The sequence below is a fragment of the Hydractinia symbiolongicarpus genome, chromosome 11, assembly GCF_029227915.1.
Source record: "Hydractinia symbiolongicarpus strain clone_291-10 chromosome 11, HSymV2.1, whole genome shotgun sequence".
Classification (NCBI taxonomy): Eukaryota; Metazoa; Cnidaria; class Hydrozoa; order Anthoathecata; family Hydractiniidae; genus Hydractinia; species Hydractinia symbiolongicarpus.
The window spans coordinates 25,382,575-25,397,925 of NC_079885.1; the positions used below are offsets into that span (position 1 = coordinate 25,382,575).

Genomic DNA, 15,351 nt, shown 5'->3' on the forward strand with positions numbered 1-15,351 from the left:
ACACACTCTCCTCAATAATCCCATTGTCCAACATGTCATCTAACTCGTGGTCAAGAGTCTCTTTTTGTGACATAGTCAACCTATAAGGCCGTTGCCTAATAGGAGCCGAGTCTCCAACGTCAATATAATGCTGAACGCTTGTTGTGGTACTCAAATCTGCAGTGGTCTGTCCGAACAGATCCCTATTCGCCCCTAAGAGCCGATTTAACTGGAGAAGCTGATGCCGAGACCACTTGTCGCCTAGGACATATTCATTAAATTGTATGTTGGTTTCTGTGCTAGGAAGGTTAGGGCTACACACCCTGGGAAGAGACTCCGCTTGACCTATTACTGCTCGAGCTGGTATAATCACCCTGTCTTCCGTGGGGTTTACCACGTGTAGATAGACGCCTATCTGGCCTTTTTGCGACAATGTAGGTGTTGTCAAGAGCTGATCGTCCTTTGCCATTGCTACCTCCTATCGTCCCAGGTCAATCCTCGCCTCCATTTTCAAGACAACAAGTACGTCGCCGTGAACCAATAATGGAGATCCGTTAGCACTTATCAACGCGGATCCCACGTAACAAGTGACCTTCCATTGTGGAAAGCCATTGTTTCGATAAAAATCCAAGTCCATTAGTGTGACAGATGCTCCCGAATCTATCAGCATAGGCGACTCCATGTCGTTTACTTTACCCTGAATAAAAGGATCCTCAGAGAATGGATCAGGATTCACGGGTCTAGTTTGACGGTTCTGTGGAATGTTGGACCTCTTAGCATAGTAGTGCGAGCTATGCGGTTCATGTGGGGTAGCAGGTGGGTGAAGCCTTCCTTCTTCCCCAAGTTCTCTCTCAATCGATCTATGGTGTGGTGGTACAGGGTAAGGTTCGTAATCTTGTGTTTGGTTCCCACGACTGTCGTATGGAACCATTGCATTGTTATGAATAGACTGAAATTGACTATGCTCAAAGGGTGGCCCTTCATAACGGTATTGGTATTGGGACGAATTCCCATGGTTTCCAAAATAAGAATTCCCGAAACGTTGTGGTGGGCTACCTCTTGGAGGATATCCTCGCATGTCGAGACAAACCCGCTGCATGTGACCTACTCGTCCACATTGGTAGCAAACCGGTTGTCTGTCCGTAGTACGGGTGTTGGTGTTACGAGTTGGGAAGGGAGGTTCCATCCTCACTTTCTTTAGCCTCTTTACCTCCTCACGCAGATGCGCTACTTCTAGGGAGGTGCCTACCGGGTCGATAGCATCAACCGCATTTATGGTTTGTTGGGGTGCTGGTCTCGCAGCTTTGAGAAGTGGGTCCAAACGCGCTAACAGCCTTTCTTCTAACCGTTGTAAATTACCTTCCAAGTGGGATGTATCCTCGGACGTGGCCTCCTTTAATTTTGCAAAGCTGACCGCTGCATCGTACTGTCACGGTTGCTTAAGCCTAAGGCTATTTCGGAGTCTCGGTTTTAGACCGTTAATAAAAAGATGGAGCTTTGTGTCCTCCGAGACTCCCATCTGATGACTTAATCTCTCCAACTCATCAATATAGTCCGCTAGGGGTCCTTCCTGCCGCAAGCTATATAGTCTGGACACGGTGGTCCATTGCTTGTCCTTTGAGTTTATTGTTTTTTAAGCGCTATAACCAGCTCCTCCCAATCTGCCTTGGTATTCGCTGGCAAGCCGTTATAAAATATCCGTGTGGAGCTTTCTAAAAAGAGGGGTAACGCTTGCACTCTCTTTTCGGGATCCCACCCATTATACTGAGCCACCATCTCAAAATTTTCCAGATAGTCTACCACGTTATCACTATCACTCCTCGAAAACGAATTTGGTGTCATTTCTGCGACTGGTTTTTGTACCAGGGCAGTCACCAAATCGCGAAATTGGTCGCCTTTTTCCACGAATGGGCTATTTTCCTTTATATCAAATCGTTTGTTAAGATACGTTGAGGGTGGGGGACCATTCCCTCTTATATGGATATTATCCATTTCCTCCTTAGCCTCCCGTTGGTCTGGCGAAGAATGAGTCGGAGAGGTCACTCTTTTATCAGTGACCCTAAAATCGGGTGACCGCGTGCGACACTGTTCCGCGCCATGCTCGCTCGCCTCTCTCTCGTCGTCAAACATGCGGTCTTGTGGCCGTAATGCATACATTTCTTATAAAAATTTAAAAAATATCCTACTAATAAAATTTCAAAATCTAATTTCCCTAGCCCTATAAAAATTCCGAAATTTCCCCAAAAAATTTTCCCAATGATAAAACCCCACGTTCTCAATGACAATCCTATTTTCTTTTTATCTTTTAGATACTCCACGTGATCCAAACGAACCTGAAGTATGCATACTTTTACTAAAATCTCGGCCGCCTAATTCTGCAGCAAATTCGTCCTAAATTTTGTTCTATATTCCTGCATATTTCTCTTTTTTATATACCTAATTTCGAGCAGCGTTCTCTGCTCAAATCTAAACAAATTTTTTAACAATGTACTTTCTCGCGCAAGCAGCTTTCTCTGCACAAGCGTAACCGAAAACTCTAAACAATATCCTTTCTCGCGCAAGCAGCGTTCTCTGCTCAAGCAAAACGAAATCTCTAAACAATATACCTTTTCGCGTAAGCAGCTTTCTCTGCTCAAGCAAAACAAAATCTCCAAACAATATACTTTTTCGCGCAAGCAGCGTTCTCTGCTCAAGCAAAACAAAATCTTACAAACAGACCTATAATTTTCTCTTATTGTACGTCCTTTTTTTGTTTTTCCTAAGAAATATATCCAGCTGTAATATATGGTAAAACCTGTGTTTTTCTCTTCGTTTAGGGACAGCCACAATAACTCGAAGAACAACAAACAACAAACCCACTTACCTGGTGGTTTTTGTTTTTGCCTCCCTGACTTTTCTGTACCAACAACAACACTACACCACAAATTACCAGCAATAATGTATTTATTATGTTTCCCTAAAAAAAATGTACTTCGTGAAATCCTAAGAATTGTTATTTTGATGAATCCAGAGATTTCCGTTCTAAGGAATCGAAAGACCTAAGGATCCCGGTTGAGCCCCCAGAATGCTCCGGCAGGAGTTGTGTTTATTGTCAGCCGATACGACGACAACAAACTGCGCAAACTCCCTGCACCGCCCAGGTCCACTACTTAAATGTCAGCTCAATTTCCAATGGTACGACCTTACTCCGGTATATCGAAAGGCCTAGAAGTGCTAAACACTTCAAGCAGTGGGGGCATAAAAGCATTCACAAAACACTCGAATTAAAGATTAAATACAGGTTCTTAATTGTCAATAAATGAATACAAATGTCCTGATGTTAAATATAAAATATAGCTACGATCACCGACCCTACCGACCGACATGCTTCGGGTGATCCGTACGTCCTGTCTCTGTGGTGTTGTACAAACATCTCCTGTTTCGTGCAGTATACTGCACAAACTTGTGCAAACTTTGTGCACTGGCGCTTGTAATTTCAAACAAGCGGGATGCCATTTCTACCATACATGTTTTCGTTTGGTGCGGCGTTTAAGAGATCGTTAAACGGGTTTGAATAGGGGTTTGCTTTATTTAGGTTTGGGGAGCTGACGCCATTGGTGAAATATCCAGGGATCTGGACATATTTGTATGGATTAGGAGGTATGGGTACGAGGTGTATGAATTCAGTTTGGGTGTTACCTTGTAACAATACTGAACAAAACGCCAATACGACTTTCTCTCTCTTGTTGATTTGGATGCTAATACTACTACTAAGAAAGATATGATTACTGGTTACAGATTTGTGGACATAAAGATAATGTTATCTTCGTTTAAAGTTCTCACTTGTCCAAGTTGTTCTGGTGTTGGCGCACTCCACCTATTTGAAGATGTACGTAAGAAGGTTTCTGTTCTTTCCTAACACTTACATGTGAAGATGAAGGTTGTGACTTTGAGTATGGATTTTATACTTTTTTAAAAAAGCAGCTACTTATTTGACATAAATGTTAGATCAGCATACAGTATGAGAGCTTGTGACAGGGATATAACGGCTTAGAACAGTTTTCTACGTTGATGAATTTGCCCAAACCAGTTACAAACAATAATTATGATAAATTTATAAAGCGTTTAAATGTAGCAACAAAAGTTGTAGCTGAGCAAACTATCACTGACGCTTGTAAAGAAACACGAGGTGAGGATGCTGCTGCAAGTGTTATTCTTGACATGGCAAAAGCGTTGACATTCATCCCTCAATGGAGTAATGACGGTCATATCAATGAACACAGGAAAAATTCTTATGTTGACGTTATGACCTGTACATGTAAAGGTTGTAAGTTGCACGAAAAGCAACAAGCTGGTGATCTTAAGTCATATGATGATTGGAAAGCAAACCATAATTGTAAACTGAACCATTTTGGGTTAGCCAACAGTATGGAATGCGAAGGTGCTAAACGAATATGGGAGAGATCAATTGCAAAAAATAAACTGTTACACAGAACTTTATAGTGATGGAGACAGCAAAGTTTTTTAGTTATTAAAGACACGTACAGTGCAGATGATAAAACTGATAAAAAATTGGAGTGTGTTGAGCATGTGCAAGAGAGTTGGATGCCGTTTTTGTAACTTAAAGAAAAAAGAGAAAGGTCTTGGTGGTGCAGGAAAGTTGACTGTCGCGATGATAGACTGCCTCCAAAACTACTATGGGATGGCAATAAGGCAGAATAAGAACAACCTCCCAGAAATGCAAAAGGCAGTAAGAGCTACTTTGTTTCATGTGGCTTCCAATGAAAAAGATAAATCGCATTACCCAAACTGTCTTGAGGGTAAGGAAAGCTGGTGTGCCTATAACAGGGACAAAGCAAACGGCACAAATTTTTTCAAACATGGTCCTGGATAGCCAATCCATATTGTAATGAAAATAAGACCTATTTTTGAAGAACTTAGTTTCAATCAGTTATTGGAAATATTGGAAACATGGTCTGACACAAAACCAAAATGAGAGTTTTAATGGTATGATTTGGGAACGCTTGCCAAAAACACGGTACGTTGGACTAACCCAGTTAAAACTTGGTGTATTTGATGCAGTTGCAAATTTTAATATTGGTCAGAAAGCAAGTGTTATGGTATATGAACAAATGCAATTAGTTCCTGGTAGATACACTGTTCTCGTTTGCCATAAACTTAATATAAAGCGAATCAATGTATCAAAGAACGACTCTTCAGAACCAACAAAAAAACGCAGACAATTACGCAGAGGTAAAGCAAAGCAGAGATCTGGCAGAAATAAAAAATCTGAGAGAAATACTTATAAATCTGGTGCTTTTAAACAGTTTTTTAATTTTCCCTTATGTACAGATATATGCATTAATTATATAAGCTAAAATTTACATGTTTGCTTTATTTTTTGCTGATGGTAACTTTTAAATCAGTTTTTCTTCATTTTGTTTTTTTTCCTCGCCGGCCTAAATAGGGGGCAATTTTGAACATTGCAGCAATTTTGAACATTGCAGCAAGGCACAATCAAATACTCAACCTGTTAAGTTTTAGGGTTACATCATAGAGGTTTTGTTCCTCCAAACTTACTGCCAATACGATAGTTAAACTTCATTTTCGCAGGAAACACAATATCAGTGAAAAAAAATACATAAAAAAAAACACACACACACACATTTAACACAGATTGCACAATCCCAACCTTGACACCAAACGGTTTCGCCCCAAAGCCTCAACCAAGGGGTGTGAGGATTCCAGGCGGGTCACCTCTAATCCGAGGGCCACTAAGTTGGTCATCAGGAGGCCCTGGCATCCTCTTCTGTCATCAAATGTTCTTTAATTCGTGCAATATATTGACATATAAAACAAGGGTTGACTGGGGTAATAAGTGGGGTCGTCACACCCAAAGACTTGTAGAAACCTGTAAAAAGGGAACTAAGCAAGTCAAATCCCCTTAAACCGCTTAACCAATTTGCTTGAAATTTTCAGCAATTGTTCTTCACTATAAAAGGCATGCAATGAATGAGCACTTTTAGAAATAATACATTTAATGACTCTCTTTGTCCATTTATAGCTCAAATTTTTGCATATTTTAAAACCGACAGTTTAAAGAGCCACCATTTTGAAATAAACCTATTACAAAAATTGTTTATTCATTTCATAGTCATATTTGAACTACTCATGTGCGCAATTTGAAGTGGTTATGATGAACGAGTCCTGATTTATTATGGTCAGGGGAAGAGACATAAATCACAATCAATAATTTTTGCTTAGTTACCAGTTGCTATGGCAACACCTACCCACCATTATTAATATTTGTGGAACGTTTTGATATACTTTCTGTTTATTCTGAAACTTTGTTTAAAAAACGTTTTGTAATTTTTTCTTTTTTTAGGGGGATAGCCCCTTAATGGATGATGGAGATGGAGGCTTGTTTTTAGGTTTATAATTCTGAAGCGACCCTCCACTGAAAGGGAATGTAGGAATTCTTTAAACAAGATTGGAAAAGGTTGAAGATAAAGGACGCAATTTGAGGACAATTCTTGTAAACAGTGTAAGGTATTTAGTTCATTCCGGGTGACGATGCATTCCGATGAGTATGAAGGATGGTTTGACAGTCCTTGAAATTAAACTTTCAGGAATCAAATGCAGACGTGACGTTGGGAGCATTAGGCAAACCAGGAAGAGTCGAAAGAGGTATCTCATATTATAAGGGATCAATTAACACTGAACATTCAAAAAGGTCTACATTCATTTATTTATGGTGATATTTAAATGATCGATCTGGCGTATAAACTTCTGCGGCCGTAACACGGGAAAACAAGAAACTGTTGTACGAATGAAGTATAATTCTTAAAAATTTCATGCTTGTAAACACAGATGATTGTAGACACAATATTTAGAAATTTCTTCATTCTACTAGAGGACCTTTTCTTTTTAGTCACGATTCCCCGCAATCCAGTTCCGTAGGGTGATAATGGCTTTGCTACACGAATTTTCTTATTGCTACGGAAAAGAAAAATATGCTTTCTGTTAAAGGTTACTTTTTTTATAAGATAAGAGTAGTATTTTTCTGACATACATTAAAAACAGGACATTCAACTATGATAAAGATTTAACAGTTCTTTTGTTGCTATTGTTACTTTTTTTGTTTAAACGGAACTATTGATTATTTTTGCTTCGGTGGTTACCAGGTTCAAATCAGCATCACTAACAGACTGTTTCGACCACGGTGATCTAGATCCTCGTAGGCATAACAAACACGATCTAATTAGATGTAATTTTAACCTCGTTTTTATCCAGTTGATGGATTTGCTGGCGCTAATCTTCCTCTTTTCAGCGAAGCTTTCAGCTAAACGATAGTAAAATACTTAACACTCTCTGTTAAGTTTTCGCAGAATGACAAAAAACAATGATGGAAATGTTTAGAACTTTTGGCATCAAACAAGGTTCCAACAAAAATAAATACACTGAAGATACGAAAAAAACACAACGCCTAAGTTTAAAATGAACATTAATTAAAATAAATAACAAGGGTATACCATCTATTCTATACAGGGCTTGAAAGGATGAACATTGTTAAGTGTATAACTTTCTTCGAACTTCTTTAACAGGAGCGACTTTAGAATACCCCCTGCAATAAATAAGAATTCTTATAAAACTGACCTACGCGACCTACGTGACCTACGCATTCTACTTGTACCGGGACGATCAATTTTTTATAATAGTAACCTACGCGACCTACGTGACCTACGCGTTCTACTTGTAACGGGACGATCGAATTTTTATAAAAGTAACCTACGCGACCTACGTGACCTACGCGTTTTATTTGTATCGGGACGATCGAATTTTTATAAAAGTAACCTACGCGACCTACGTGACCTACGCGTTTTATTTGTATCGGGACGATCGAATTTTTATAAAAGTAACCTACGCGACCTACGTGACCTACGCGTTCTATTTGTATCGGAACGATCGAATTTTTATAAAAGTACGCGACCTACGACAGTTTTAGTTATAGTTTTCAAATGTTAGTCTTCACATGCTACGGAGGCTTGAGTCAAGAATGTAGTAGTATTTTTTCACAAGCTGCAGAACTTTTATATTTTATAAAGGATTTATAATGGCAAAAACTGACATGATTATTAAAAATTATAAATAGAAGAAATGTCTGATATAATTTGCATAAACAAATTTTTGTCCTTATTTTCATATCGCCACATAAATTCTCCCAAATGTGACGAAAAAAATTTTTTCCTGACACCAAATTTTGGCATTACTGCTTTCGCTTGTCGCCAATGCCCCTCTATTTTGTTGGTATGATCACCAGACTCGTTTACAAATTCAATTGAATGATTCACTTTTAAATAGTGATAGTCTAGTTCATCGAGAATGTCATAGGCTTTCCAGCAGTCGCTGACAATTGTCGTTCCTGGTAAGATGTACCTTTCAATGATGGGAATCAAGGTATTGCGATCTCGCTTTTCGACAGGAATCATAAAATTTTTTCTTGATTCAGATTCTATCCCTCCGAAGACCCATTGTCCTTCTACTTTATGACCGCGGTGGTACTTCTGCTTTCCAAATTTAGATTCGTCAATTTGCACTTTGACGCCTTTTCCACCAATCGGTTTTGAACGTTTTATCACTATCTCATCGCAAATTTCTCTCAAAAAGTTTGCCCAGTCCACAATAGTTGCTGATGATAAACCCATTTCTTGGCATATGTTTACTTGTTCGGTTCCTGTTTATAAAAGAAGATCGGGTTTTTACTTTAGGAATAGAGTATCAACAACAAAGTAAGGTCTGCGAAACTATAAAACAGGTGTTTTTAGCTACAACCAGAAGAGATTGTTCAACCAAAAAAATATTAGAGAGTTTGGTCTTTTAAAAAAGTGGTAAAATGAAAAACACTGAATAAGTTAAAGTTTTTTTTAAGATGTTCAAAATAAAAAAAGTTTTGCATCTCATTAATATTTTCATACCTGTGCTCCACCAGTACGTCAGTTCAATTACTTCTTCTAATGTCATGTTTGAACCTTCAAACCAAGAATTTCTTTGTATAGATACATCTTTCGTGTGATCTAACTTTTGGCAACGCCACTTTACACCATCCGATGAATATGTTGTTGACAACGTGTATTTCATGTCACAATTACATACAGGACACTTTCTTTTATTTGCTAGAAGTTTGTTGTGGAAACACCAATTAATAGTGGTTTCCTTGTCTGAAATAACATTTTCAATAGGTATCTAAAATGAAATTAATATTTTTATTAAAAAGTGATATTAATAAGATGTTAATATAAGCCAATATGACACAAAGATGTTGATGCATATATGTATGGTACCTGAAATTAATGTACGATGACTTCGTAGCTCTATTGTAACTACTTGTGCTATATCCACATTGAGTGGAAACGTCTGATGTAGATGCAACTTTTTGTATTGTTTGGCTAGCATGCTCTCGCGTTCGTTTCATTGTTTAATTTATTTATGCACCTGAAAAACAAAATTCTTTTTAAATACACTAATAACGTTAAGGATTGTGGGTTTTATATATTTTATATCTCAGAGAAATATTATTGTAAACGATTTAACAAGTAACGAAATAGCATGAATAAGACTATAAAAATACATGATGCATGTGTTCAATTAAATCATAACATGCCATTCAAAATTAATATAATAAAGCAATAACAAAATCTATATTAACCTAAAAAAACAAATAATGACCTTGTTTCAAGTTAAAAAAAAATGAAAGTAGGAAATGTGATGTATAATTTTTGTATAAGTAGATAATTTAACCGTAAATTCAAGTATAATCTTTTATATTTGTATAAATATTTTCCTATTAATTTTATGCTTCGACATTTTTACATAATATATTCTTACAAAAAAGTCGACACAGCAAAATTTCTTGAAAATGTAGGTCATGTATTAAGTCATTATTTGTAACCTTTCTAAATAACATTCAACTCTGATAGGCAATCATTGAGAATAAATCTAATAAAAATTAACAAAGTAAAGATGCACAAACATAATAAAAATTTTAAAAGTAAACAAATTCTTTTATGGCATCACTTTAACAACCGTTTCTTAGGAAAAATAGAAGTGCGTTTTTATTTGTAGATTATTTGATTTTAGCTATGGCGTATTAGTTAATTCTTTCCTCCAAGGTTAAACCAATGAAATTTTTTAATTTTATTACATTATGTGAAAAAAAACTTATTGACAATACGTGTGTAAGACACTCTGTAACAACTCTATTGCTAAAGAAAATATAAATTTATTATTAAAGGCAAGGATTTGATTGGTTTTCATTACTTACAAACGCAACGATAATCCTTATTACTTAACTTTGAAAATGAAAATAAAATGAAAATGAAAATAAAAAAAATATTTTATTGTAAGATGTCTTGCACCGCGTCAATAATGTTTTGCGTGATGCTTTTCGGGGAATTCATTTCATATTTCGTTAGGTAAGTATTTTTTTGCATGTTTGATTTGACCTCCTCTGGTAATTCGTCGTACGGCAACTTAACGAAAATATATGACTCTTCACTCTGACCATTCAATCTCACTGAATTCAACTTCCCAGCATTAATCATTACTAAGTCTTCACATATTTTTTTGTAGTCACTTGATATCATTGATCTCAACCTTTTAGATGCACATTGTTTATACGACCGGTAGGTGACAATTCGACCTGGCATATTTAACAGTGCAATGGTGTAATCTTTTAAAGTTGGTGGCTTGATGGTTTTAATTTTTTTTTCGCAAACCATGTCTGAAACAAACTAAAACAAGACAAATGTGATACTTAATCAGATAACAAAAATTAATGCTGAAAATGAAATATATAACGGTCAAGCTTGCATGAAATATGAAATGGGACACCTTTCTCAAAATGAGGCAATGTGTGTGTGCTGTATAAAATTATATAAACACTGGCTCGTTTTTAGAATAAGATCTGTAGAAAAAAATGGATTGATAAATATTAGAAAAATTTAATAAAGGTTCTTGTAAATTATGTTAAGTAATAGAACTGCACTTACACCATTGAAAAATTCTTTTTGTTCGGTCAACATTTGAGAATAATAATTAGCTTTTTGCATGGTTTGTAAGGTGATTGATTCTGGAAATGTTGTATTATTTCTTCCAGAATTTATTTGCAAAAAAATATGCTCCAACAAATGAATAGCAACAGCTAATTTTGGAATGACGTCCGTTGTTTTATTTTTCTGAGTTGGTCTGCCATTTTTTAAATTGTCATTGAGTTCGATGAGAAAGTTTTTCTCCATTTCATCAAACATTCTAGAAATAATATTATTTGTAGACAACTAGGGATATGTTGGTAAAAATAGAACAGATTCATTAATCGGCAAATGAAAGGTCTTATTTGTTAAGTAATTAGTAAGATTATTTAAATTAATTCAGTGTAAAATAGATTTCTACGGTCAATAAATAAAAATAATCAATGTAATCAACCAGGTGGGTAACAAGATAGATCTCCTAGAACAAAATAGGGCCAATTTCCAAAGCCGAGTCAACGCACCCGTATAGGAACCAACCATGGAGCGATCCTGTGAATCAATACACAAGCTCTACACACAGCTCGAATTAAATCTTTTAACTCAATTATTACCTGAGTTTTACAGCTTATTTAAACAATGATATATGAACGGTTTTAGTTGGACTGATCAAAATTCCGACGTAACTTTATTTAAAAAAATCTTCGTTGTATCCGTTAACTTACTTTTGAGCATCGTCATCGAAATAAAATTGTGTGTTTTCAGAACTTGTTTTTGCTAACTTTTCGTAGATGTCATCTATTTTAAAATTTTTGGTTTTTAAAAAAGTGCTAGCTTGTGATTGTTCTTCTGGCAATGGTCGATAACATGTTGGTATAGAAATTATAAATCTATCGATTAGGCCATTGCCCATATCCATTTTTGATAATAATAATGCCAATGTCTTGATCTGAGTTGCACCTGGATAAAAAAAGTACAATTTTGCTTTTAAAATTTACATTAAAGGTGGTTGCATACACCAAGTTTGATACAATTCATTTTAACGTAATGTAAATGGTGATGTTTTTTTTTGAAAATACAGTTTAAAATGGTGTAAATGCATGCCTTTGTTTCAATACTGTGTCCAAAAGTTTTGCTAAACTAGTGTAGAACTCGTACAGCAAAATCTTGATCATCATATAAAAGCAGCAGCGCATCGCAGATATGCACTTATAAAGAACGAGAATGTTACAGTATCATAAAGCTGCAACTCAGTTATGCACATATATAAAAAAAGAATGTTTATATATAGAATAATGAGAGAGAAAGAGAGTTTCCGTGTTAGTTGCTCGAGTAAGGAGGAGTGTGCTCGCGGATGTTAATCAGTAGTTAAATATTAATAGCCGATGCTTACCTAATATACATAGTGTGGTGTCAGATGAAATCTCTCTTCTGTTTTCAGTCCCATAATTGAAGGTGCAAGATTCTCCGCTAAAAACTTTGCATAATATTTCGACTTCGCTCGCCGCATTTTCGTCATTTTGTTTAATTATTTTTAGCAGATATTCCTGAATCTCTGGATTAACAATAAATGCTCTTTGTATTTTTGATAATAACTTTGTTAAACCGGATGATGTAGAACAGGAAATTAATTCCTTATGTAAATCCAAACCTGTTAAAGGATTACTGACGCTGACTTTGATTGCTGGACTTTTCCCTGTCGATGGTTGTCCTGTCCCGCGAATAAGAAGAACGTATTCAAATTAACAGCATAACCATCTCTTATTTCGCAATTGAAATTTTGGCTTGATGCTAAGTAATTAATTGTAGTTAAAATTGAAGGTAATACGAATCCGATATTTGTTCCGACGGACTTAGCGATGGCGTCAATGAACTGATACAAAGGTTCTGTCAAAACTTTATTGTAGTTTATTTCATGCTCCATGAGTTTCTTATTTAGTTCTGCCCAAGTTTCATCCGATTGTGATTTTATGATTGTTTTTATAGACATTTTAATTCTTTGTTAATACAGTAAAGAAGCTATATTGTTACGTCGGCCGTTCGTCGCTAAAGCTGTCGTTAATATAACGGACGTGATTGCAATGCATTGCTTTTATAAGCGAAGAAACCTTTGCATTGCAATTTTAGGAGAAAGCTATCGTTAATAACGGACGTGATTGCAATGCATTGCTTTTATTCGCGAAGAAACCTTTACATTGCAATTTCAGGTGTACGCGTAGGTCGCGTTGGTTTGTACATGTATTTCCTTTTTGTGGTTTGGATTGTTACTGTAGTTTTTTGTTATTTAATTTTAATTATTATATTTTTGTGTTTGTTATTTTTATTATTACTTGGATTTTATTCTCCTTTTTATTTTTGTTGGCCTACGCGTTGGTCATGTAGGTTAATTTAATTGTAAAATTAAAATGACAGGTGGTATTCTAAAGTCTAGCCCTTTAACATACGTAAATTATTTGAATTTTGATAAAAAAAAGTTAAAAGTTATACACTCTACAACTTAAAGCTAACCTCCCACTTTCTGCAAATGATTCCAATATGGCGATAGGTAAGTTTAAAGCAAAAGTATTCTACGCAAACTATCCTCCTCCAATGTTCCAGTGAACACTTCTTCATTTCTAAATGCATTAAAAGGCCATGTTTCTAATGCAAGGGGTGCTGTTTTTAATCCGTTCTCTCAGCAAGAAGCTCTAGAGATTCTTGAGTATTTCATACCAGAGTTGTTCTTAGCCTTTCCTTTCTTTGGTAGGTTATTCAACACTTGTGTGAAAAGCTGCACTACTTGCGGCGCTTGCAATAATATTAGCACCTCTGAGCAAGTAAGTCCATTTCTTCAACTGCCCTTGACATCGACTGTACAATCTTCAATAGATAACTTTTTGGAGAGTGCAGAATTGTCAGGTGTCAACTCCTACTTCTGTCGCTACTGCAATAGTTACCAAACTGCAACAGTTGAAAAAGAGGTCGCAGAGTGCAGTTCAATTTTGGTTCTGCAACTACAGCGCTTTGCTTATAGTGAAAAAGGTTTACAATACAGCAAGCTGCACTGAAGTATCTTGTCTACAGGGACGGTGGTTGTCAAAACTGGGATTAGGCTCCCAGAAGAAGGTGCTGAATACACTTTCTTGCTTCTTACAAGCATGAGTACTGTCCAACTTGGACCTAAATCTATTCTTTAAGAAAATCATTAAGAGAAAAAACAAGCCTTCTATCACAAACAATACGACACAACACAGAGCGAACAACATAAACAGACTGGTTAGAGCTCAAACACAAATAGAAAAATGTATATGTCAAAAATATATTAATATAAAAAAGAATTAAATAAGACCCTCCTGTGACTCTGGCTGTAGCTGCCCACATGTGTTACAGGACACCAACACTCAGCCTTACACAGGAGGTTGTCACGACGGGACCAGCCTGTCGATATTTTGATTAAGGACAGCAGGGTTGTGAAGCCTGAAAACCAAGTTAGTAAACTTGGGCACTGTACTGAGCTGGGGTAAAAAGTGGGGTCGTTACACGCAAAAACAAGCTAAAAACAAACCCCCTTGCTAAGCTTCTTATAAGTTACCAGAGAAAAGTGAGCTGAACTCTTTACCCTCTGGGTATTAACGATAAACTGGCCTGTATGAACCCGCTGGGGTAATACAAAACCGCTCAATCTTTCATTTTCCTCCCCCATGACCCTGGTACTACAGGTTTAAAGCAACGGCGAAGGTATTTTATAAAGAGGAAAAAAACAAACAAAAAAAACTAGCAGCGGGTATAAAAGAAAACATATTATGTAGTGCTGTTGAGCGTTCTTGGATCAACTTTGCTTATTGCCTTATCATTGCAGAGGTACCAAGAGTTTCTGGTCCGATCTTTGATATGGGCCCAATAGTGGCCTGCATTTAATGTTCCAGAGTGATTTATCACAGCTACCAAAGCATACGTTTGGATAAACGATGTGTCCGAGTCACTAGATATCGGAATATTGACATAAGGATTAGAAGAGGAAAATTTTCAACAAGTTTGTATATTTTTTTAATTAATTCCTTGTAAAAAGGGAGAATTGTGCTTTTAGAGGCATGTTCTCTAGAGGAGTACAACGTCTAGCTTGTTTCCAAAGACCTAACAGGTTGAGTTCATCATTGAGGTGGCTTGCCACCTCTTTGTAAATTATTTTCTTATTGCTACTGTCCGAAAGGATAACGGATGACAATCTGGAAAGACAGATTGACACTGGGAAAGACTAGACCCTTACTTTTTATTTATTTGCTTATTTTGTTTTGTGTGTGTCTATGTATGTGTTTTATTCTTCTGTTATTTTTCTGCTGCATGTAACATCACACTCCCTATTGTCAAAAACAAAGAATAGCACAGTTGA

General features: G+C 36.4%; 2 protein-coding genes across 2 annotated transcripts; both read right to left on the minus strand.

Moving 5' to 3' along the window:
• Positions 1–8,080: 8,080 nt before the first annotated feature.
• Positions 8,081–9,198, minus strand: LOC130614603 (uncharacterized). The gene is made up of 2 exons (XM_057436039.1): positions 8,934–9,198; positions 8,081–8,692 (listed from the first exon to the last, which is right to left on the minus strand). The coding sequence occupies exons 1-2, from the start codon at positions 9,094–9,096 to the stop codon at positions 8,094–8,096; spliced, it is 762 nt and encodes a 253-aa protein (XP_057292022.1). The 5' UTR covers positions 9,097–9,198; the 3' UTR covers positions 8,081–8,093.
• Positions 9,199–10,287: 1,089 nt separating this feature from the next.
• LOC130613599 (uncharacterized) lies at positions 10,288–12,972 on the minus strand. Its single transcript, XM_057434920.1, has 5 exons — positions 12,738–12,972; positions 12,376–12,693; positions 11,708–11,942; positions 11,007–11,265; positions 10,288–10,748 (listed from the first exon to the last, which is right to left on the minus strand). Exons 1-5 carry the CDS (start codon positions 12,970–12,972, stop codon positions 10,353–10,355), a joined length of 1,443 nt encoding a protein of 480 aa, XP_057290903.1. The 3' UTR covers positions 10,288–10,352.
• Between the last annotated feature and the right edge of the window lie 2,379 nt (positions 12,973–15,351).